The sequence below is a fragment of the Acanthaster planci genome, linkage group LG07 (assembly GCF_054643075.1).
Source record: "Acanthaster planci isolate LZ-2023a linkage group LG07, COTS_SCS, whole genome shotgun sequence".
NCBI lineage: Eukaryota > Metazoa > Echinodermata > Asteroidea > Valvatida > Acanthasteridae > Acanthaster > Acanthaster planci.
In genome coordinates this window covers 14,831,120-14,854,226 of record NC_141783.1, presented here as the reverse complement: position 1 = coordinate 14,854,226, position 23,107 = coordinate 14,831,120, and the positions used below count along the sequence as shown (strand labels likewise).

The window sequence follows — 23,107 nt, the reverse complement described above, 5'->3', positions numbered from 1 at the left end:
CCCTCTTGTTAACAATCCCGCCCGATGGTAATTGAACACGCGAGGTTACATCAACCATAACACGGCCGCGCGACGCCCAAATGGCGCCTGTTTCCCGTATACAGTCATTAACGGTTTCTTCCCATGAGTATTTGTGTGGACATGCATTGTGTCGTTGCCGAGGGCCAACGAGACCTAGCTGTACCAGAACTAACAGAGTACAAATGGACCTTTAATGCTGTTTTTTTTGGGGGGGGGATATGCGAAGGCCAGAAAAGATTCTCTGAAAAGAGTTCTAGCTCGCAAATTTACATTTAGCATACAAGAGTTGCAACAAATATTGAGTCTTTTGACCTTGGCAAGTAATCAGAAGCAGCAGACTCCCTTTTTTAATTTTAGCTATACCTAACTACTCTGTTTTGTTTAACAGAGTGGGATAATACAGTGAATTTATCATGTGTTGCAGTATATTTACATGCTTCGTAATCATTTTGTACTTCCAGTGATTAATTATGACATATTCGTCTTCGTTATTTTCGCAAGCAGCTTGCAATAAAATCGCATATGCTGTTCTCGTCAGTTAAAGGTTCAACTCATAAATTTTACATTTCACAGGGACAGAGCAGTTTCATTGAAATCTTCATAAAGTATTTCTTGGTATAAACATGCAACCAATTATAGGCAGCGACAGTAAACGAAGGGACGTATAAGCCTATACTTGCAATTTCCATGCACGTAATTGCCTAGATGGGATTAAATGTATAGCCAATTAGAGTAATTAAATTAATATTTTGAAATGGAAGTGATTAGTTCATTTTTTGATTTGGCTAATGGGCCCAGTGGTGCCCACTATAGTGTGTTAAAATACAGATAATTAGAATTTAACACATGAAAACAAAACGACACTCCAATGTGATACACTCTGGTATTAAAAAACCATGTTAAAACGATTGGCATTGAAAGATTTTCTTCTTTCTGTTTTCGCCAAACGACCAGAGTCGAAGAAAAACGTAAAATTTCTCTCCAGACATGGAATCTCAAGACGTGCGTTTAAAGGCATGTTTTGTATTTTATTCAATATATACAGCAATAAATTACACATTTATGATCAGCAAATATCTGCGGATGTCCTACTTTTTTTCTTCTTTTTTCTTATACAAATATATACACCAATTTTGCCAGATGTTACAAACCGATGTAAACATTTTTCAAAAGTTGATAATATCCTTGCCCTGTTGAAAATAATCCCTTTTGTGCATGTTTTCCATGCGTGCCAATTATTGAGAAACATAAAAAGGCTGAACTACCGTATAAGCACAGTCATCAATTTTGTAAATGTAATATTCATTGTATCCCGCATTGTTCCTTTGGATGTACACGCGGCTGAGCTAGACAGACGAATATCGGCTATGGCCAGAAATAATGCATGAACCTATGGACAGGAGTTACCACCAGCTGTTGTCAATTATTTTTTTAACATGACTGCTGAAGACAGCATTGTAAACTTCGGCTCTGAAATACATTACTGGAGTGGCCAATTCAACCTTGAAATGCATTCCTCGGGTTACCACATCAACAACAGCAAGGACATGGCCAACCAAGCAATCACCACAGTGCTTTGGCATCAGGGAATGAGTACATAGTTCATTATAATATGCAAACACATGTTCTGGTGATTATTCAGTATACATGTACATGTTTTACATTCACCTCACTCGTGACAAAAATAATCTCTGTGTGCAGGTGGCGAGGCAATGCTTGCAGAGGGAGGGATACATAGTGAGAGTAACGTGAAAAAAAGTTCAGTCGAAACCTTTCTTTGCGTTAATTATGCCACCCAAAATATGGGAGAGTGTAAAGTGTAACTTTTAGTATGACCCTTTTCAATCCTCCATCAAAGAAAAAATATTTAAGAGGGGAACATTTGTTAATCAACGGATCTAAAGAGCAATGGCACAAATCGTCCTTTCTTTGTTATATTTCAGGAAACTGCGTTTAATTTATTGGCTATGCGCCCTTTGTCCTCTGCAAGCCATGCCTTGCTATTATTCACAATTCTTTACAAACAATATTGTACAGCGAAAAAATAAAGAATCTTAAATGTTACATACGGCCCTGTTGGCCGTTACAAATAAATACAGCCGTTTTGGAAAAGGGAAACCAATCGGATGAACATGGTAATGTATTACAATGAGGTGTTATCAATTACAATGCTGTTAATATTTATCAATCATTTTATTCTGAAATATCTCTAATTTATAAACTAAATGGTGGTTGCAATTACTTTCAGATTTTGCTTGTCGTAGGGAAATGTGTCTCACTCGGATCATTACTGTCTCACAATACCATCAATCATCTTTGCAGTTACACCCACAATTTACATATATTATGAATAAAGTTTAATTTTGCGACCACTGCATATCGCCCGCGCAACGATTTGGATATTTTTAAATAGGTTTTCCCGGTCACTTTCGGAAAATACGCGATCTAATTTGTAACATAAAATTCCATTTAGCGGAGATTTTGAAAACGACTTCAAACAGGCATTCGACTTTTTGCATCCTTCAAATAGAAGAGCATCCTTCAAAAAGAAGAATGTGCATTGCGTTTTATTAAAGAGACTAAAAAATACGTGACAGGGATTTCGGATTGAAGTATTCCTTGCCAATTACGATAAATGTGCATTCTTATTCGCTGAAAATCTGGTCTGTTACCGTGACCCTTCAGAAGTGAGTATTCATTGTCTTTTGCTGTAATTCAAAATCGCAAAATATACGTTCAATTTGATTACAATATACAAGGTTACACAAATCATGACATCACTTTGATAATAAATGTCATGTTACTCATAAATGTTACAGTGTGTTTTTATCAAACTGTAAAAAAATAAGGTTTCTGTGATTGAAACGCAGCACAAGAAGAAGGTTCCCTCAGCGCCGGTGTTTATAGGTTTCCTATGGTAGTCGGTAGTTTCCATGACATTATGAATGTTTTATTGCCATCATGAATAATCAAGCATTTAACCAATCAAGTGAACACTTCTAAGAATGTAACTTCCGTTTAACACTTCAGGCGAAGTCGTCTACACATTTTCCGAAAAAGCTTGAGTTCAAATTAAGATGAATGCAGGTTTGAAGAGAAGCATTCAATTTCGCGCAAAAATGAATACCAAAATACTAAACCAGTGTGATATCAGGAAATTGAACGCTGACTCCATACGACTGAATGCACCCTCCTTAAAATAGAATTTGTATTTGTTAAATTTAAACAAGGATTTGAATGTTCGTTCTATTTCGCTTGAAAACGAATGCTGCTATAACAAATTCATTTACACACTTTCCAAAATCGGCCAAGAAAATCCTATAGTAAGAAGTTGAAGCGCACTTTGAATTACAAATAATATAAAGTGTATGCACAGAACAACGTCAATTCATCAAAATTGCGAGTTTCGGCATTTTCGTTTTGAAAAATTTTGGACCTGTCACTTTTATTATTAGCCTTATTTTCAAAATGCACATTTTCACAAGCTCCAATAAGCAAACTCGTCTCTTGGACTCTCTTTTCAAGTTTCGGGGAGTTTAAGTTAAATAGAAAAATACGTATTTTTAATGCTGGTGTAACGTCCAATATCAAAGATATAACCGAATATTGGCTGTCGATGCCAACACCCCTTGGTATTCGCCTCAGTTAAACAGAAATGTTTAATTGCTTGTTTAACAGTCTTATTTCACCCATTTTTGTGGATTGGGATACAGTGAAGAATTGACTTCACTTATCGCCAGGAGAACTCTGAAAGGAAATTTTCAAGTGAGTCTGCCCAGCTGGCGTGCTTGCCATTACATGGAGCTCACATACTCTACTCACATGCGGGCAAACTGAAATCTCAAATCCTCCAACACACAGACACTTCCCAAAGGGGAGCTGAAAGATGTTATCACGATGGCATTTATCTTGATGTTTTCAAAGCGTTCAGATGGTCGTCCAAATCAATTTATTCAATCGTTTGTCAGATTTATGCTCATTATATGAAGCCCCCGCAAAACAATCCGAAGTTATTGTCACTTGTGGCTTTTAAAGTTTATCATGATTTCAAATACTTACTAGATAACGTTAGAGGCTTTAAAGAGTGTTGACAATACGAGGAGATGAACGACTATTGAATCCGATCACGTCTTCATGGAACGACACGAAAGAGCAATCCGCCGAGAGGGATTTCGATTACAACGTACACGTGATATATCTTGTATTCTTTTGAATGCAAATGTGCTTGTTTTGTCTACTGCTAGACCAACCGATGAGGTGGGATTATCTAACTGGAAAAGAGCAGACAGGGTGAGTGTCCTTTTGGTTTAAGCTGTTGCAAAGTCAGCTGAATAGTGTATTGTCAATTAATTTGGTCACGCATCACAGCGGTTATTACAGCCATGTAACTTGTCATGCAGGCGACTGACTTTAGGACGAGTAAGCCTATATGTCAATGAACTGGTTTGTTTCGCATGGTTTGTGATCCATCCATGAATTGCGATTCAAAAACACATTCAAAACACAAGTGGTCTAGACGTTCACACGTCAGCACATCCAAACCATGCCAAAGAAATCCATTACTATGCGCTAGCGCGGGAGTAAAGTAGATCAATATTATAGAACATGTCAACCTTTGCTGAGCGTGCCTTGGGGGTCACAACCAAACAAAGCACGATAGGAAGCCCTCTCGGCATTGAAAAGGGCGAGAGGAAATGAGCATCGATATGTCCAAACGAACGGGAGTGCCTACCTATAGCGGTCATGTGCCGTCTTGGTATAATTTCAACCCTGCAAGCCGCGCTGATATTGAAACACGCATGCGCGTGAATGCGTGGTTCGCATAACATTAACGTCAGAAAAAAGAGGAGTAGGTCTGCTTTCCAGCGCGCTTTCTCTGCACGTGTACATTGCGCTTTTGTCAGCAGAAGGTTGTAAGTCTGAAGCAGTGGAGTTTATCTTTCATTGCAACACACACGTCCATCATTGCACTTTCAATGGATGCGAGGATTATTTCTTGCAGCCTTGATTATAGTCTTACATTAATTACATTAATTTTCAAGGTAAATTCTGTGTTAAACAGTCATTATAAGGGCTGGCTTACAGCCGATGGATTTTACGCCCCGTTTACTTCTGTTGCTGGGCCTTCGTAGCGACAGTAGTCGTCGACTGATGCGGTTTGAGCACGTTACGCACTGGCTCGAACACCTCTTCCCCTCTGTACGCATGGTGTACGCAACGGCACCAACCCCCCTCCCCGTGTGTACGTACTTTATGGACGGCCCTTTTTCCATTTAGCTATTAATTCGTTTTATATCTCCGCACGGTTCGTCACCGTTTTGACGAAGAGAGAAAAGTGCCCCAAACCATGTTTTTTTTTTTCAAATTGCTTTTTTGAAGCAAATCAGCGAGGTTAACTGCTGCCTGCAAGGTGGTGTAATCATTTTTTACCATATTAACTCAAATCAGCCAAATCACGGTGATCTCGATGGGCAAAATGGAACTTAATCCATATTTACCGTTTTCACGAAGAAAGAAAGTAAATTGTGAACGTAAATTGTCCACAATAAACGTAAAGTGAATTTACGTTTAGTAAAGTAGGTGCATTTGACTAGATTCTACGTGTTGACTCGGGTTTAACCTCGTCCTCACTTTCTCGCTTGTTTGACACCGCCCGCAAAGCCATCCCCAGGTCAGGGATGCTTGGCGTAAGCTGATGGAACGCATCCCCTGGAATATTTTACATATCACAACACCAGGGGTTAGGATGGCATATGCAGCAAGGTATGAGACGGAGAGAACCCCCCCCCCCTGCTTTGTGTTGGTCATTGTCTCGCAGGAATCTGGGGAATTCCTTTCAGACATCTTGGGGGATGTGTTAAGTAACAATAGTCTGGAATGTGTATAGGGGTTGGACATGTTGGGGAGTACCCCTCGGTCTCATTTCTTGCTGGGTATATAGGATGGCGTCTCTGCAAGATAACAAAGCGCCCCCTTTCCTCTGAGTTCGGATCCTGTTACCATCGACCTTCATTGACAAGCCACGTTAGCTCTTGCCATCTCAGCGTGGAATTGAGCTGCAAGATAACGTTATTATCTGCCGGGTATCTCCTATGCCCCTTTGTGATGAGTATACTCATAATTGAAACGGTAAACATACCATATTCAATTACTTGGGAGAAGAATAAAATGCCAGGCCAGGATCAGCATAATTCATTCAGGCGACAATACCGATTCTAGCCCTGGTGTGGATTGTTGTGTCCTTTCTCCGGACATGACAATGTGCGGGCCATTGAGCTGATAAAACACAGGCCTGGCCATTACTGCGTCCACGTCAGCACTGGGCAAGACGAATATGAGGCATGATTACACTATGAACTTTCAACACCGTGAAAATGCAGTTTTACAATTAAATCACCGTGAAATTTTTGTCAAGGCAATGTAAGCCCGTTTTCACGGTGGAAAGTTGATCAGCTTGGGAGCGGATTAGCTAACAGCAGTTTCACGGACTTTTCACGTCAACTTCTTCGTAGCTTATGGTCCTATTGTTATTCATAACGTACACCCCCAGTCCAGCTTCCCACCGTGGAAGATGGGAAAACAGCGGTTTAACTGTCAAAGCGTAATAAAAGATTAGTGTGATAGACAGCCAGGAATTAGCGTACCGGTTACCAACAGAAGGAGCGATTGAATACCCCTGTTTAGGTCTGGGCCTCCGGGAACCAGCGGAAACCTTGCATGAAGCAATATTGCGTGCGTGTTTTCGAACTACCGTGATTAGCGAAATGCGAAGGGAACTTGTGAAAACCACAAAACTTTCTTTCCACATGTTGTGAATGTAAAGCAGGTGTTTTGTGAACACAGGATCCCGTCTTTCCTAGAAAAGACAGGATTGATTTTTTCTTTTTTGAGCTGTGAGAAGAGATGGATACACGTACGATGGCTCAAATTTGCCGGATGCAGCTGAACAGTTGATAAGCACATTTTGCTTATGTAGAACCATGGAGGAAGGACACAAGTTTTTTTTCCCCAGCTCTAAACTGTGACACGATTCATAAAATTCCACGAAACTTGGTGTTAGATGTCACAACACCCCCCCTTGACCACATACCAGAAGACATGTGAATATTTCCAACTTTTGTGGGCAAAAGGCACATTGAGTGGTGAAGTTGTGAAGTTACCACATCGAATTATGGAATTGCCAAAAGACTGTGAAACTGTATACAAAGTGGTGGAATAACAAGCAGCAGTGATGGCTTTTTACTAGTCTTTAAGCAGAATTTTCACTAGTCTGCGTGTTCCCCCAAATTTCAACATTCTTTTTGGCACTAGTGTTTTCTGCTCCAACATCATTCATAACAGTGTGCACTCGGTGCTGACTGTTGTTTAATTGTCGATGAGTAATCATAAATGGCCATGGGAATTATGAATTTCAAGAATATTCATGAGTATAACTCTACTCAAGCAAATTAAATATAAATCACAGATATGCCCCAAAATTGAAATAAATGTTTCTGTGAGGTGACATAATTCGTGGGGAGTCGTTTTGCTGAAGTCCCTACAATGTTCTCATTCAGCTACAGGCCATGATGTAGTGTATGAACAACCTGGCCGGGATTACATGTACATTGCAAGGATGCGAACATTGTGATTGGGGTGTTCAGTGTACATTTACACCTGTCACCACCACAGTAAGAAGACAGATAATGGTACTTTTTATGAGACAATGGGTCCTTAAAGAATTTAAAGGATTAGCCCCACCGCAAAGTTAATGAGGAAGGCCCCCTAGATGGGCTCACTGCATTTTCATGGTGTTTTCACTTGACCTCAAGGTGTCGGCAAGGGGTCATATCCGGAATTATTTTCACGATGTTTTCACCACGTGAACTGCCATAAAGTTGCAGTGAAAAAACAATTTCACAGTGAAACTGCAAATTAACTGCAAATTCATGGTGCTGAAATTCATAGTGTTAGTGGGTTTGTTTGCGCAGAGCCGCATTCAACGCAATACTCTTAGGCCCTGCATTCCGTGCACAAACTACACTCACTGTGAAATAGGCCTACTCGGATCGGTCGGGCCCTGGGCAGATTTTCATACTGCGGTTTTTAAATGCCTGTATACCCAAAAATTTCCTCGGAAGCATGCTTTGAGAGTGTATGTATACAAATCTAATTTTTGTCCAGTCAGGAATTATTACAAGTTGCGTCAACACTGCTTGCTGCGACCATTAAGTGATCGCAGATTTAAGTGAGGCTGAGGGATATCTGCTCAGTTCATGCTAGATAGAACAGTAACTCGGTTTCTGTAGCGTGCATGTCAGGATAAATACACGATAGACGTTACCATTTTGTTCAACCTCACAAAGAGTGAAGCTAAATCACCCAAGTGTTTGGAGATTTTGTATCTTAGCTTGATTTCGCGCCCAAAATACCCGCGGCATTTGAGCTCTGTTTTACGCCAATCTCTATCATGCGAAGCGGAACAAAGCAGCAGCGCGCCATAATTCCCGTGTGGCGTTTGAATTCGCGCCCTGTGGGTGCTATTACGCGCTCAATTTCTTCCGTGAAATCGAGGGTGAATGGTGCTCCAGTGCTCAGGCAATAGCAGCATCCGGCAGCGCAGAAACCCGCGCTTTTTCGGATCTTTGGAAGGAGGAAGATGGATCGATGAGGTACCGTGCAACTTGGCTCTGGCCGGTCACAGATCCAGACGTCCTCGGGTGGCTGGAACCCGGCTGAGGATCAATTGACTCCTCACACCACGACAGGCAAAAACAGCCCCAGATTTCTCGTTGGGAACATTTCAGAAACTGACCTCTGGCAAGTGAGCGTACCGATCCACTCCGTTCGTACGATCTTCGGTACATAACTTAAGAGGAAAGGTGTTGAACCACGCACGGATATATTGAATCAAGTTCTTGTACTACATGCACGTAATACAGTCATCAATGCTGTAAGGGTACATTTCTTTCTTAGTAGAATTAAGATTGATAACGATAATACGGAAAGTCACACAAACATTTCTTTCACGTACGCGAAATATCACATACGCACTCAATACTTTCACATACGTACATGATAGTTTTAGTTTCACGTACGTGAAAAACATCACGTAAGTGCAGGAAACTGTCACGTAAGTGCAGGAAACTATCACGTAGGCCTACGTGCGTGAAACTATCACGTACGTACGTAATTTACGTACGTGCGTGAGACTATAACACGTATGTACGTGAAATATATATGTGTGACGATAATACGTTTCCGTATGATAATGCCATCGTATAGCAATTGCAACAATTTTGACGTAAAAAAATAAATCAACATTGGAACAAATATGTGGCTACCACCTGGGCCTGTATTCCACAATCTAGAGGACTACAAGGTGGAATTTAAAAAAACAAATACAGTTCGGGTGCTTACGCCATTTTGATATAATTTTGTTAATCTTTAAAAACGCGTATCATTACGACCATGTCTATCACCATTTACGCACATCAGTCCGGTCCGCCACACCGATCTAGTACCATGCATCGACACATTGTCAAATCGACTTCAGGGCTTAGAGACATCAGGACGCCGCGCTCAAAGTGAACTGACCCTGGGACTCGTTTAATTTCAACAAAATGCAATCCTCCGTATTAACACTCAATCATTGTAAAGTCTATTATTTTCCATCCAATTTACACTTAATTGATGTTTCTGTCACAAAAGCCACTGTGCGTCAGTCCGTTTGTCTGTCTGCGTCGTCTTTTTTGTCGAGGTCACGATCTCAGTTTTTCCGGGGGGGAACCAAAAGAAATGCTACAATCGAAAGTTTGACCCTGGTTTGTGCACCTGACATCTCAAGGTGATTATTTCGACCAGACCAAACCTCTAGGGAACAACGCGTGGCGGAACGATTACCCTCTTTGGTTGTGATACCATCGTTTGATTCGAGACCGCACGTTGATTGCCTATAGGTACGCGTAGATATCTTCCTCATCTCTTACAAAGGCAATTTACGTCGGGGAGATGTGAATTTTTAAGAACGGGTTTTTTCCCTTACACTGACGTATATATGAAACTAGTGCAGACGTCTTAACCACTCGATCGGCAAGCTTTCTGAGGTCGGCTGGCCGGGCTAAGTCAGATGTAGCAGCCGGTAGCGCAAACGAAAGATGGTGAATTTTTCGCAAGCTCTTAGACAAAGACTCAGTATACGGTGTTTATATACATGTATACGTCGGTGTAGCGGCAAACCCTTAAATCTCGTATGCGTCTCTAAGAACTTGGCGTTTATCTGAACAGTACGCCCAACATGCGCTTTAGCACATACTACTGTAGAAAACGATATGAACAGTACATTTCGTACAGTGGTTCTGTGACCATTAGGCCTAAAGTGTCCCAAGGATGTTGGGTGGTCACATGATCAGGTTGGTTTAACCATTGATCTCTAACATATCACTAAATAATACATAAATACATCATAAATACACAAACATTATTTACATGTTTTAAAAATCTGGCACAAGTCTGTTACCAAACATCAAAACGCCCTGGAGAGAACCATGGCATCGCAACATCATGAAACGAAGTCACTTTCAGGCCTCGGTTTCAACTTCGTGATGTCACCAATGTCAAGATGTCCAGTTACGTCCGGTCGTTTTCTTCAGTTTTTGTCAACCTGTCACGAGTTCTTAACTAGGATGGCTTGGAGGAGGCATTTTTACCTAGATTTTGTTGTTAATGATGCTGCTTGTTGTTTCTGCTCGGCAAACACCAAGTGAGAGATCTTTAGATACATTCTACCTGCCTCAATTTGATTCTTGAGGAGGGTACCGTAAAGTTGTTGTGAGCACCGATTTCAGAAAACAGACGAATTTTTTGTTTTATACTACATTTCATTTGGTCAGTCCAAAGGTCACATGTCCACGTCATGCATGGATGCAGTATTAACAATGGGGGACACGAGCTCTAGGATGTGACCTTTAACGTAGATTTAGCCCTTAGAAAATGTCGGAAGGCAACGTCAAATGTGTCATGTATGCAACAATGTACGAGTAAGGTTTAGCTACGGAGGCCCTTCCCTGTATAGGTAAATTTGACGAGTTGCTTCCACTAAACCCCCATTAAAAATTTTCCCCTATGTTTACCTTCACTTTTTTACTTCCCAGGGTGACGGATTGAAAATACAAAGTTAATAGCAACAATCATTTTGATACTTTATGTCTTGCAGGTTGTTTTCTACGTTATTGCAGACTTCTTTCACATTCCGTATCGGGGCTGATGACACAAGGAGTGACTTGAACGGCATAATACGAGACATTTTTCTATTACGCTTGAAGGATTGGCCGTGTCATTTCAATTGACAGTTCACTATATCAACTATTTCTTTCATTTGGGATTTAGACGGTATCACACATATAGTAAAGATAAAGGTATTAAAAGAAATACCACCGCCAAGGCTCGTTTTTTTGGAAGCTGATTCTATTCCGCCTATCGTTTTTTGAAATTTGCATATCACTTGACAGTTAGAGAGTAATAAAGCTCCCAGGGAATATGGCTATCGCGGTGTTGAGAAGACATTCCTACTGCGAATGGAGTACATCTGTTCAGACGAAAAGGAGACGGGAAGTCGTTTATTGCAAATGGTAGAAAGCAATGTGGAGACAGGATAGGACATGGAAGTCGGCACTTGAGGCCGTAAGTGGGCAGTGTATGCGGGACGTCGACGTGTGGGATGACTTGAACCCTAGAGGACAACCGTTGGGCGTCTTCATTGTGTCCGCAGGGTGGCAGCACTCACTCACACAAAAGATGGCAAGTGAGGAGATGAGTCTAGCCATCTTGAGGGGTATGCTTGCGTTTAGGACGCGGGACACATGCAGAAGCCGAAGAAGAAAACCGTTTCTCGTCACAAGTGCGGCAATTTTTATGGAGACCAAAATCTGGCGGGCGGTAATTGACAGTCGGCGTAGACTCTTTTACTTTTCAAGAACTTGTATCTTGCCTCTGAAACTGGTACACTTTCAGAATCGATCGGACCTTGGCCGATCGGATATAGTAAATCGAAATCACAGGTGTAATTAGTGCAGTGTGTTTAATGTACCCGTGGATGTCTCGTTCCCGATGGATATGCTACCCTAACTAAAGCCCAAGATTTATCCTTGGAGCCACATGGATGGTCCAGATTGTTTAATGCCATTCCAATAGAGTCATGCTGTGAACACATGGTGCGTTTTCGCAAGGCAACGGCGTCCATTTGGAGCGACACAATTAGGGCAGGTGCGTACAGGCTCCCGGTCGCGATGTTTGTTTTTTTCGGCCCCACATATTTTCTATACTTAATTTAACGTACTGGAAGGACTGCGTACTACATTATACTCTACATGTATAATGTATCCTGCATGTATTATTCGTGATCTTCTGTGCACATCTCTATACACCCATAGTGAATAATTATGTGGTATGGAAACAAAAAAGCGCCACCCAGTCCGACTATACCCACGGCCAATGAACGAGGCATTTAAAACAAAATGCTATGTACTAAGCTTGCCGGTAATATATTACAACAGGCAACTGAATTGGGTAACAGCTTAAGCGTTATTATGAAAGTGTCGTGGGCACAAAAAGAAGGGCAAAAAGAGAGTTGGATCAAGTTGGTTTGGAAAGTGTAGTGAGAAAGGAAAGGGGTTAGTACTGAAGATATCCGTAGCTCGAGTCCCAAAGGATACATAGTTTCCTGCTGGCAAAAATCAATTTTGCAAGTAAATTATATTTACTGCCCGTGTTTGCAATCTGAAAGTTTGTTTTATTTAAGGGAAGAAACGCTCACTTCAACACGCTATCGACTAGAGCCTATCTTATTAGCATGGCACCTATTTCACATAATACATGTACGATGTCCTAAATATTGACGCTGTGCTGTAAAACCCCCGGTTTAGTCAGGCGGTGGGTAGACAGATCGGGTGGTACAGGTTGGCGTGCGAAGTCTGAACGGTGGCTTTCCACAATGTGCGATTCACTCGATGCTATCTACAATTTACGTATATACGGGCCACGACTCACGTGGAAAACTAGCCCATGATGGGGCGCCTTAAGGGCAGAAGACAAGTTAGAAATAGAAATGTATGATTTGGTTCCCTGCCCCATAAAAAAACAACAAATCTCGACACCTCTCTTATGCATGGACAGATAACATATGCCGCGGGATATCGGGAGGTCCATTTGAACATACAGAAAGAAAAAAAATTCCAAAAAAGTTTTGCATAAGCGGCAACACGTGCTAAAAATAAAATGTAAGAAATAGTGCACGTAACTAAATCAGAGGAGTAAAAGGCGATTTATGTAGATTTGAGAGCATTTCCAATTATTAACATCAAAAGCTAAAAATCTGCGAAAATAAATTCGGAAAATTTCGGAACCTTTTGATCTTGGAACCAGACTACAATTGAAACAGTCCCTGCCTCGTTTTCCTTTGCAATGGAGGGAGTACTTGCATACACTGAGAGGGCACATGCGATAACAAACCAATATGGCAATAACTTTTCAACTGCGCCGGGACAATGGCTGTTTTTACATTTTACGTCATTTAATAGTGATCGTGTATAATTATATTCAAGGAATGTGTAAAATCCACTCCGAAGTCTAAAAGTCACGAGTTGCCCGTGGCAAAAACTTTCATCAAAAGCTTAATGTGAGAGAGGAGAGAGCAAGTACGGAATCCAACCACTGCCTTGAAGTTTGCATTTTTGAAAAAGTGAAGTGTAAATTTTTTTTTTAACGTGGAGTAAATTTATGGAGGTTCATTTTTATGATATATATCTTTTCCAAGTTCTTAGGCACGATGTTTTTAAAACTACAACTCGTTAAAATGAACTTGTGAAAAATATATCTCACACAGACGAACTTGAAAAATATACCTAATTTTTTGAAAATGGCATAAGTGGGCTTTCGTAAGAGAGACTGATTCCAGTAACGTTTCCGCAGGGAACGTCAGTGAGAGACGGTAATCATATGGTACGCACGTGCACGACGCACGCACTGAATGTCAGACAGCCGTCTGATACAAAACCTATTTCTGACGGACGAAAAATAGGCATGCTGTCTTTCTGCTTTTATGTGTTTCGACCTTGCTGCGGATTAAGCGAGGTGTTACTTGAAAACTTTTCAGATCAAATGCTGGAACTTTTTATCTGTACAACAGCTCACTGTTTTGCACAGGAAATTGAAAGTCAACAAAACGGAATTCGGCGAGATGAATCCGTTTACGGATCCAATTAGTCACTGACTTCACTTTATCCTCAAACATTTATTTCGCTCTAGTATTGCTCCATCGTCTGATCTTTGAGCGGCCACAAAATTTATCCTTTGAGCAAAACACATTTTCTAGGTTAATGTAACAACCAATGACCTATGATGTCATAAATCCATTGTCAAGTTCTTCCGCGCGGCTTTACATTGTTATTCATAACCTATCGCTGGCGCAGTGCAGGAGAAGCGATGCCATACCCCTTTGATTGAATTCACCATCAGTTTTCAGGCAAAATCCCGCAAGTGTAATCAGCCGTCTCGTTTCCTCTCGTCAACAACAGTATACTGTCTGGTCAATATCAATGTCTAAAATGTGGCTGACATTCGTAGCTCGCCGTCTGGGCATCGTCCAGTTTCCCGTTACATTTAGGTACGTGGTTTCTGAAATTTTACTCACTTCCCGTTTGATTGACTTTAAATTTAAATCTCATCAATGGTACGTCTCCATTTGCTATAATCCATGTGCATGATAAAATCTATACATATGGATATTGGTTTCAAGAGCAGGCGAAGTGTTATTTATGACAATGAACACCGGTGCGGCTACTGACAGGGTTTTTTATGTGTAAAGTGCTTTAGTAATAAATCATTTGATGTAAATGTTATATTTTAGAAGTTATTTTGGAAGGGTGTGGAATTTTATAATTTGAGTGAACGAAAGGTGTATATCGCTGCCTTGTAAAATGAGAATTAAATATATATTTATATAGTTTTTACTATATTTCTCACAAAATTTTATACCGTATCATAATTTTATAATTTTTACACCGCCATGCAGCAATTTAGCTTAGAAAAATGATAAGTAAGAACAGAAATTCAGATCAGTTTTCGGTGTAAACCTGAAATCAGGTCCAGTTACCTTGTTCCATGTTTAGTTTTAATATTAATCTCCAGCTTGGCTTGTTGATGTTGCGTGCAGGATGTTTGTTGCCAAGTACCGTCCTATTTCATTCCAGACGACTCTGTCAACTCGCTTGACGTCGAAATATTTTTAGAACACTAACAACCATGCCATAAAATCATAACCGAGTACGGTTTTTAATATATCAGGCATTTCCTTGTTTAGCAAATTGATTCAATTTTCCAGCTAGTTCACGGACGAGACTGAACGACGATGCCATCTAGTAAAGTACGTATTAGAAAACTTTTTTCCCAACAAACGTCTACGACAGAATCATTCTATTTTCAAACAAGCGCTAAGAATGCATGATTGGAAACAAACACTGACCCAGGTTACAGCAGTCAATCCAGTTGGTCATGGCGAAACATACCTTTGGCTTTGTCCTCGAACATTGACAACTGCAGACGCCGTCGTCGCAATCAAATTTCAATTTCAGGCAAATAGCTGTATGTCGCCGTTGATTCTTCAATTCAGAATCGCTTTCAGTCTTTCTAACGACAGCCCCTACTAATACCTATGGTGCACCAATACAGCCTGATATCTTGAACGCTTAAAGCCCTCCTCTCGTTTTCAGCGAGTGACTGAGGATTTTATCCGCTCCCGTGTAAATATTTTGCCTGCACTGCATGAACATGTATTTACATTCACTGTTTCAAAAAGTAACTGTCGATGGGCTGCCCCCCCCCCAAAAAAAACCAACATTGCCGCAGCAACGCACATTACTGTTTTCCAGCAATCGGTGATTTCATATAACCTGTCAAGACCATTAGCGTGATACTTCCAGAGTGACATTACACTGCTTACGGGTTAGCTTGATGGACAGTGTAACTTTAACTCACAGTTAGCATGAGGTAATCTCAGGTTTTGGCAGACTTGGATAAAATTTGATCAATCTTTCAGAGGAAGTGATCCCAGAATGTAGTGAGAATTTACCGTAGTTTGTCTGTTTTACCGTGTACCGTAGCATCCAATCGTTGTGATGAAAAATTGTAAACAAAAGACAAATAGGCCTAGTCCCAATGGTATCGGTATTGCCCAAAGACTGTGCTCTATCGCACAGCATTTTTTAAATTAAATTCAATTAAACCAACTGTGCTTTTAATGGATTACCGTGTTCATTATGTGGCTTGAAATCCGTGTATGTACTGGGTAGCAAAGTCTACCGAATTAATAACATTTCCATGTTTGGTCAAGTACAGCGTCCCTGCAAAACGATACCGATGTAAAGGTTGTGACGCTACATGACCCCCCCCCCCCCGCAATGAATTTTGTACGGTCGCGGAGGAGAGGAGTATGCCTTCCATTGATAGTGAAGTGTTGATACGAGGTTGTTTGTATGAGTGAGATGGTAATGGTCAGTGGGAAATGCCAAGGCGAAAGTGGATCCGTGCGAGTAATAATCATTAGTACCACACTCATTAATAAAAAATAATAATACAGTCGTGTCCTTCAGGGTAATGTGAATGTTTTTGTCAAAGCCAAATTGATCCCCGCCGCAACCAAAGAGGTGATGACAGTTTCGGGCTAGGCTTGAAAGATTAATTTAATTTAAAGTCAGTTTGCCCCCCCCCCAAAAAAAACGTATTAGAATGCACATAAATCGACGAAAGCACAATACCTTGTCCTTGGAGTACCTTGCTTATGAATAGAGGTTGTGCATGCATGGCGGCCATCAGAGTCTTTTGTTCCGGAAAGATATTCATGCATCATTAGTCGACTCTTTTGTGTTATTAATCCAAGACAAAAGCACTTACTTGAGAAATGGTTGCTATGCGCAACCTTTATAGCAAAGTGTTACCGACATTTAACAAATGTGTATTGCGTATTTTTAAAAACAAAACAACAAACCCTTTCCTCTGACATCTGTGTTAAATCAAAAAACAAGACGGAACGAAAATTGCAGCCGCATGTCATTATTAAATCGTCACCGTTCTCACGAAGTGATGCTAATGTCCAGTTAGTTTTGTCAATTTCCTTTTTTTTCAACATTTCCTTCAACAATATCGTTCTTGACCATTTTGACATGCTCCCACAAAGAAAACATCATTAATGCCATGGTTACATTAATGTTTTCAAGGTCAAACATCTTGAAAACAGCATTTTGCGTTTACACGAAGAGACGCAATGCATAACGTCCTTTGAACATGCACGAAATGTATTGCAAGGAAACGGCTGAAAAGTAGGTCAACCGGGATTTTCATTTTCACCAAGTGACGTCAGCTTTGTTACATTCACAGTTGTTTGCGCATAAAGACACGATCACCTTCCCTGTGATTATTATACATTGAACAGAAGGACGTTCATGTACAAAAACGTAATTTTGTATTCACAAAGTGACGTTAACCTTTGCTAAATAATTTTGGCCAATTAACCCGTTTTCATACTAATTACTCGGGTTAAGTGAACGATCAGACATCAGAGAATCGTTTAAGGGATTTTTGTTACATGAAGTTGTCACAAAATACTAATTTTCTTAGTTTTTATAAAGGAAGAACTTCTCTAGCGATTATCTCGAAAACCTGTTTTTCCTTGGCAACACAAGCGAAACTTGGTGGTGGCGGTGACGAAATGACAAAGTGAATGCCGCATTGATCATTTCTGATCCATTTACAGTCCGAGGAGTACCAGGATTTCAAAATAACCAATTCCAAGTTAGGAGATCACGCATTTTATAGGCTAAGCATTGGGTAAGAACTTCGAACCCTGCTTATGTATGGTAGGCTGTCATGTTTAAATACATGAACATGCAAAGCTGACCTTTACACTTTGCAGTCAGTGAATTACATTGCTTGCGACTTGTCTTGAAGGTGATACTTGCACTTGAAATGGGTTAAATACTGAGCTGAGACTACAGAAATTGACATCAAAGGCCTAGACCGATGGTCGTTTATGGTAATTGAAAATAAATACTCAACAACAGTGGACGATTGCAGACGGCGTCTAAAGCTCGCTGGCTGACAGCAAATCGTTAGTCGCATCTGGCAAGTTGGCTTCAGCTACGGTCAACTTCAGTCTTCTTGCCTTTCCGCCACAAGGGGTCGTGTGCCCCCAGCGACCGTGCATAATGCATGTAAAGTGCCCATTTACAAAGTCTGCCCGTGTGAGAATGCGTTGTCTTTGACTTTGCTTGTCCCTGTGTGTCCGTGAGTTGGGAATCGTACAGAGATCAGTTCCGAAGGAGTGGGGAGGGTTTCTTGGTTTTGTTTTCGTTTCTTTTCTTTCAAGTCACGTTGGTCACAAACACCGTTGAAGCTATGCTTGTGACTTTATGAAGAAGTAAAAGTGCACGCAGTTTTTTCCAGCTGTGCAGAGTATTTACAATTGTACTATTTAAACGTTCTAGGTAACTGTCATCATTTTAATGCGGTACGTTGAGAATATAAAGCATTGGCGATCACAATGAAAACTGTTGATGTTCTCAAGCAATGGCAATCGCAGTATGGTCCATCTGTACCTGCGCCAACTCACCATTTCTCGGGTAATTAGATTCGGACATGGCCGAGGTCACTGCAGTGGCCGTCAGCGGGTACTGGTTATTCGTACCAGAGATGTTCTCGTCGTCTCCCTCGTCGTCGTGCAGGCGGAACCGGCCGCCCTTTTTCTTCGGCCTACCCCGCCCCCCGTTCTTACCGAACTTCCAGCGGCTGGCGTGGGAGGCCAGGCTGATCTCGGAGCGGCTGTCGCCGTCGCAGCACCACGCCTTCTGGAAGCTCTTCCGGAAGTTGTCGCTCAGGAAGGCGTAGAGGAGCGGGTTGATGCAGCTGTTGAGGTAGCTCAGTCCCATGCACATCTCCGTTATCACCATGCTGCCTTGCCAGCCCCTGAAGTCTTTCCAGTACAGCGACAAGAATCGGAACAGGTAGAACGGCCACCAGCACACGACGAAAGTGATGACAACGATGAGGACCATCCGGTTGACCTTACGAGACTTCTCGGGTTTGCCCGTCTTCTTGTTCATGTCCCTAAGGCGCACCATGATGCTGGCATAGCAGGCAATAATGACGATCAGCGGCACCACGAATCCTACGATGAAGAAATAAATCAGGAGATATCGGCTCATGGTAAACATCTGCCCTTCTGGGAAGGTGAGAAAGCAGTAAGCCGGATCGAATTCAGTTTCCTCGTGATATTGTGTGAAATAGATGATAGGGATCGCCGCTAGAATCGCCAACACCCAGATGCCGCTGTTCACGGCGGTGGCCACGCGGAGGTTCCGGAAGGCTCGTGATTTCATGGCGTGGCACACCGCCACGTAGCGATCGATGCTCATCGCCGTCAAGCAGAACAGGCTGATGAACATATTCATCCCGTCGACGCTGAAGACCACTTTGCACAGGACAGGGCCAAAAACCCAGCCCTGATCCTGCAAGCTGGCGACAGCCAAGAAAGTCAGGAAAATGAGGAAGAGGGTGTCTCCCATAGCAAGGTTCATGATGTAGCAGTTGGTGACTGTCTTCATTTTGGCGTAGCGCAAAATCACATAGATCACCGTGCCATTTCCGGCAAGACCCACGACCGTGATAAGAAGGTACAAGGAGCCCATGACTATACCGATTACACGAGTCACACTGTGGCCGTCCCCCTCATAGTAGGAGTTCGACCCGTTGTTATCTCTTCCCCATTCGGTCTCATTGATGGGAACGAGGCTGGTGTAGGTCTCGGTCACGGTATCAGCCATCGCGTGGTTGAGTCAGCCTGCCAAAATCCCCTCCAATATCAAAAACCAATTATTTAAGGGGAAAAGCAGAACTTGTCCCTCACCGAGATGAGGGAAGAATCCAAGACAATATCTGACAACTTGGATGAGATGTCAAGCTCTTAGGAGATGTATCGGTTGCCTATCCCCAAGCCCCAGGGAAGCACGGTAGCTCTCGCGTTTCTTCTCCACGGCAACACAAAACATTTGCGGCTCGGTTACAGTCGCGAGTCGGCAGTCGTCACTCCACGCTGACAACCTCCAGCTAGCTACACGAGTTGTTGGCGAATACAAGCAGTGTCTCCGCCCGCTAAGGTTTACACACACCTCGGGTGCCGTGCACACGGTTGCAAATATAGCACTACGCAGCACAGCGCTGTTTGCAGCGATTATATCAACCGTCCAGGGCTGGGGAAGAGGGTGGTGCAGTGAGGTAGCGCCACCACGGGCATGCGCAGGCGTTGGGAGCAGGTGCGATCAGCTCCGCACCACATACTACTAACGCAACGGTCCGTCATTGGGTGACCGTGTACCCGCAACGTCTGCCGCCGTTATATAAAACCCGTCGACGGCCGTCCCCGATGGCTGTGTTCCAGCGCTGCCTGCCGTTAACTAATAGGCCTTCTTCTGTAATGATAAGCGCGGCGAGCTTAAGATGTAAAGACTTTATCACTGTCAGACAGTCAGATATAGAAGGGAAAAAAGGCCGGTTTTGAAAAAAGTATCAAAGTAGACACAGGCTGCATATGAAAGTCCGTAGGGACTTGTCCGATGTCTGTGCTAGATATATCCAAGGACATTTTGAGAGTTACGTCCAGCTGTCCGAATCGGGCTGCAAATTACGAGGACTTTTCCCGCCAATTTCCCTCTCGCAACACTCAATTTAATTGAGGGAAAAGGTCAGTACATTAATTTACTCTAACTTTTTTTATTTAATTCCTTGGTTATTTTTCGCAGACGTCGATAGAGTGAGTCCCGCGTGTAATTAAATCAAGCACGGGCGGACAAACAGCAAAATCGCCTTGATTAAAAAAAGAGCGTGGCATGTGCGCAGGATATCGAGAGAACGATTTGACCACGCTTTACCACCTCGACCGTGCAGGCTCAATCGATCCTGTTTTACCCGTTGGGATTTTTTGCTGAATTTCAGATTAAAACCTTATCAGCAGAGTGATTTGTATGTCTTAAAGAATACCAAAAATGTTAAGCGATTGTGGTGTTTTGTGTCTGCTTTCAAAAGATACTCAACACCATCTATTTTTTCCTTTCTTTCTTTCATAAATATAAAAGTAGAAAAATGACAGTTCGGACCTTGGGCAGCTACGAAATGGAACCTGTCATTTGGTACGTGCCGTGCCTTGGGCACCCCCCACTTGCGCCCTCTGTTGGTAAATTTTCGTAGCAGGCTGTTTGTTTATTATTCCTCTGTGTGATGAAAAGTCGTCGACGAATATTTATTTTTTCCAGTACAGACCATTCTATTCACAATTTTCCCTTGCTCTCAACCAATAACTCTCGCGAAAAAAATTAAACGCTGAGGGCGCTGCTTGCCGATTCAGCTCGCAAGGTGCAGTCCCCCCCCCCCCCTCGTTCCCCGAACTAATTTGTCCACCTTAATTGAACAACCCGAGTATCACCCCCAGAGCGTAGGCGTCCTGCTGCTCTTTTCGGTGGGCTTCTAAAGAGCACTTAAGGGTGATAGGTTAGTTCAACGCCCGGATGAGTATGAGAATCTTCCCGCCAAGAGAGCCCTGGAAGTCGGTACCAGCGCATACACACAACCCTTGATTCCCCATCCCCCCTCACCCACCCTGGGGTATGCTTTGATCCCCACCGCCCCTCTTATTGGATCGATGCCACTTCACGCGATCCTCTCTCCTCTGTCGTGTTTTTATTTTCATCAGCATCTGATTCCCGAGCCGATGGCCATGGGTTGACCAGGCTTGTTTGGTTTATTTTCCCCCCTTGCCATTCGAAGAGAAGTCAGAATAGCAGACAGCGGATTTAAACCCATACACCGATAATGGTTGGGGTGTTGATTGGCCTGTTTCCGTTAGTGTTTGACGCCATAATGGATCAATTGACCGGCCTTGTAGGTGCACGTGCCGGGTCATTTCTCCACCCTCGTTAAAGTTATGAAATGTCAATAAATATTGTAATTAGATTGGACAAATCATCGGACAACAGTACTCTCGGTGATGCTCATTTTGAGCCATTTTTTTTTCATCGTTGGAGGCGGTCTAGACACCTTTACATTGAAGTCACGCAGAGGAATAAACGGTACCTTGAGAGACCAAAACAACATCACAAGAAGATGCAAAGTCCAACTCGGTAGGCTCCTGTCAACGAGCCAGTGGATCGCCGAACAAACAGGCGAATACGTGTATTGTGGTAATGATTAAATTGACTCAATACATGCATACAGCACAACGGTTCAATAGCGAAGAATTCAGGCCTTCAGTCAATGTCCTCTGAGGATTGTACACCACGCAAGGAATCGTGCAATGTCTATCGATAACATATTTACCACACGGAGCTAATGAAACCCTGCATATTTTCAGCAAATTACTTACGTTGTGATATTGTCTAAAGACAGGGATGCCATGATGGCACTTCAATTCCTTCCCAAAGAATTCTGGAAGAGCGTGGACGCAAGCAAGCTGATGTGAATACCATTTTCGGCAGTTCTTTAAATGGCACTGGAGCAAACCGCATGATAAATTAATAAACAGTCATCACAATCACTAAAACCTTTGTCCAGATCACTTGGACAGTAAACATTGCCAGTGTTAATAAAATGGCAGTTTCTGCGGTGTATTGCCACACAAGACATTTCAGATGGACAGATGGTCAGACCCACAGAGCTTTATCACTGACCACAGATTCGGAAGGATATACATTTCTTCATACTTGCAAAGTTAACTCTGACTTAAACCGTGGTTCACATCCACGGGTGGCACAAAAGGGGATAGGATGGGGTGTCACCCCCCCCCCTCAGTCACGGTACTAATGATAAGAATGTTGAAGGATGGGAAAAGGATGGGAGAAGTCACTTAAGTGTCACGCAGGCTGAGGGGTCAGACTACCATTGCACTCGTGAAATTTGCCGACGGTCCAAATCGCAAATTTTAAGATGGCACCTCCTCCCCTCTTGGAATAGTCTAGCCACCCCCACGTTCACATCTTTGGAAATCTTTGGAAGTTTTTTGTCACTAAGT

The 23,107-nt window shown here is 42.3% G+C and overlaps 1 protein-coding gene across 1 annotated transcript; it reads right to left on the bottom strand.

Moving 5' to 3' along the window:
- Positions 1 to 324: 324 nt before the first annotated feature.
- LOC110980913 (somatostatin receptor type 2-like) lies at positions 325 to 20,291 on the bottom strand. Its single transcript, XM_087139187.1, has one exon. The coding sequence runs from the start codon at positions 19,869 to 19,871 to the stop codon at positions 18,612 to 18,614; it is 1,260 nt and encodes a 419-aa protein (XP_086995313.1). The 5' UTR covers positions 19,872 to 20,291; the 3' UTR covers positions 325 to 18,611.
- Positions 20,292 to 23,107: the final 2,816 nt, after the last annotated feature.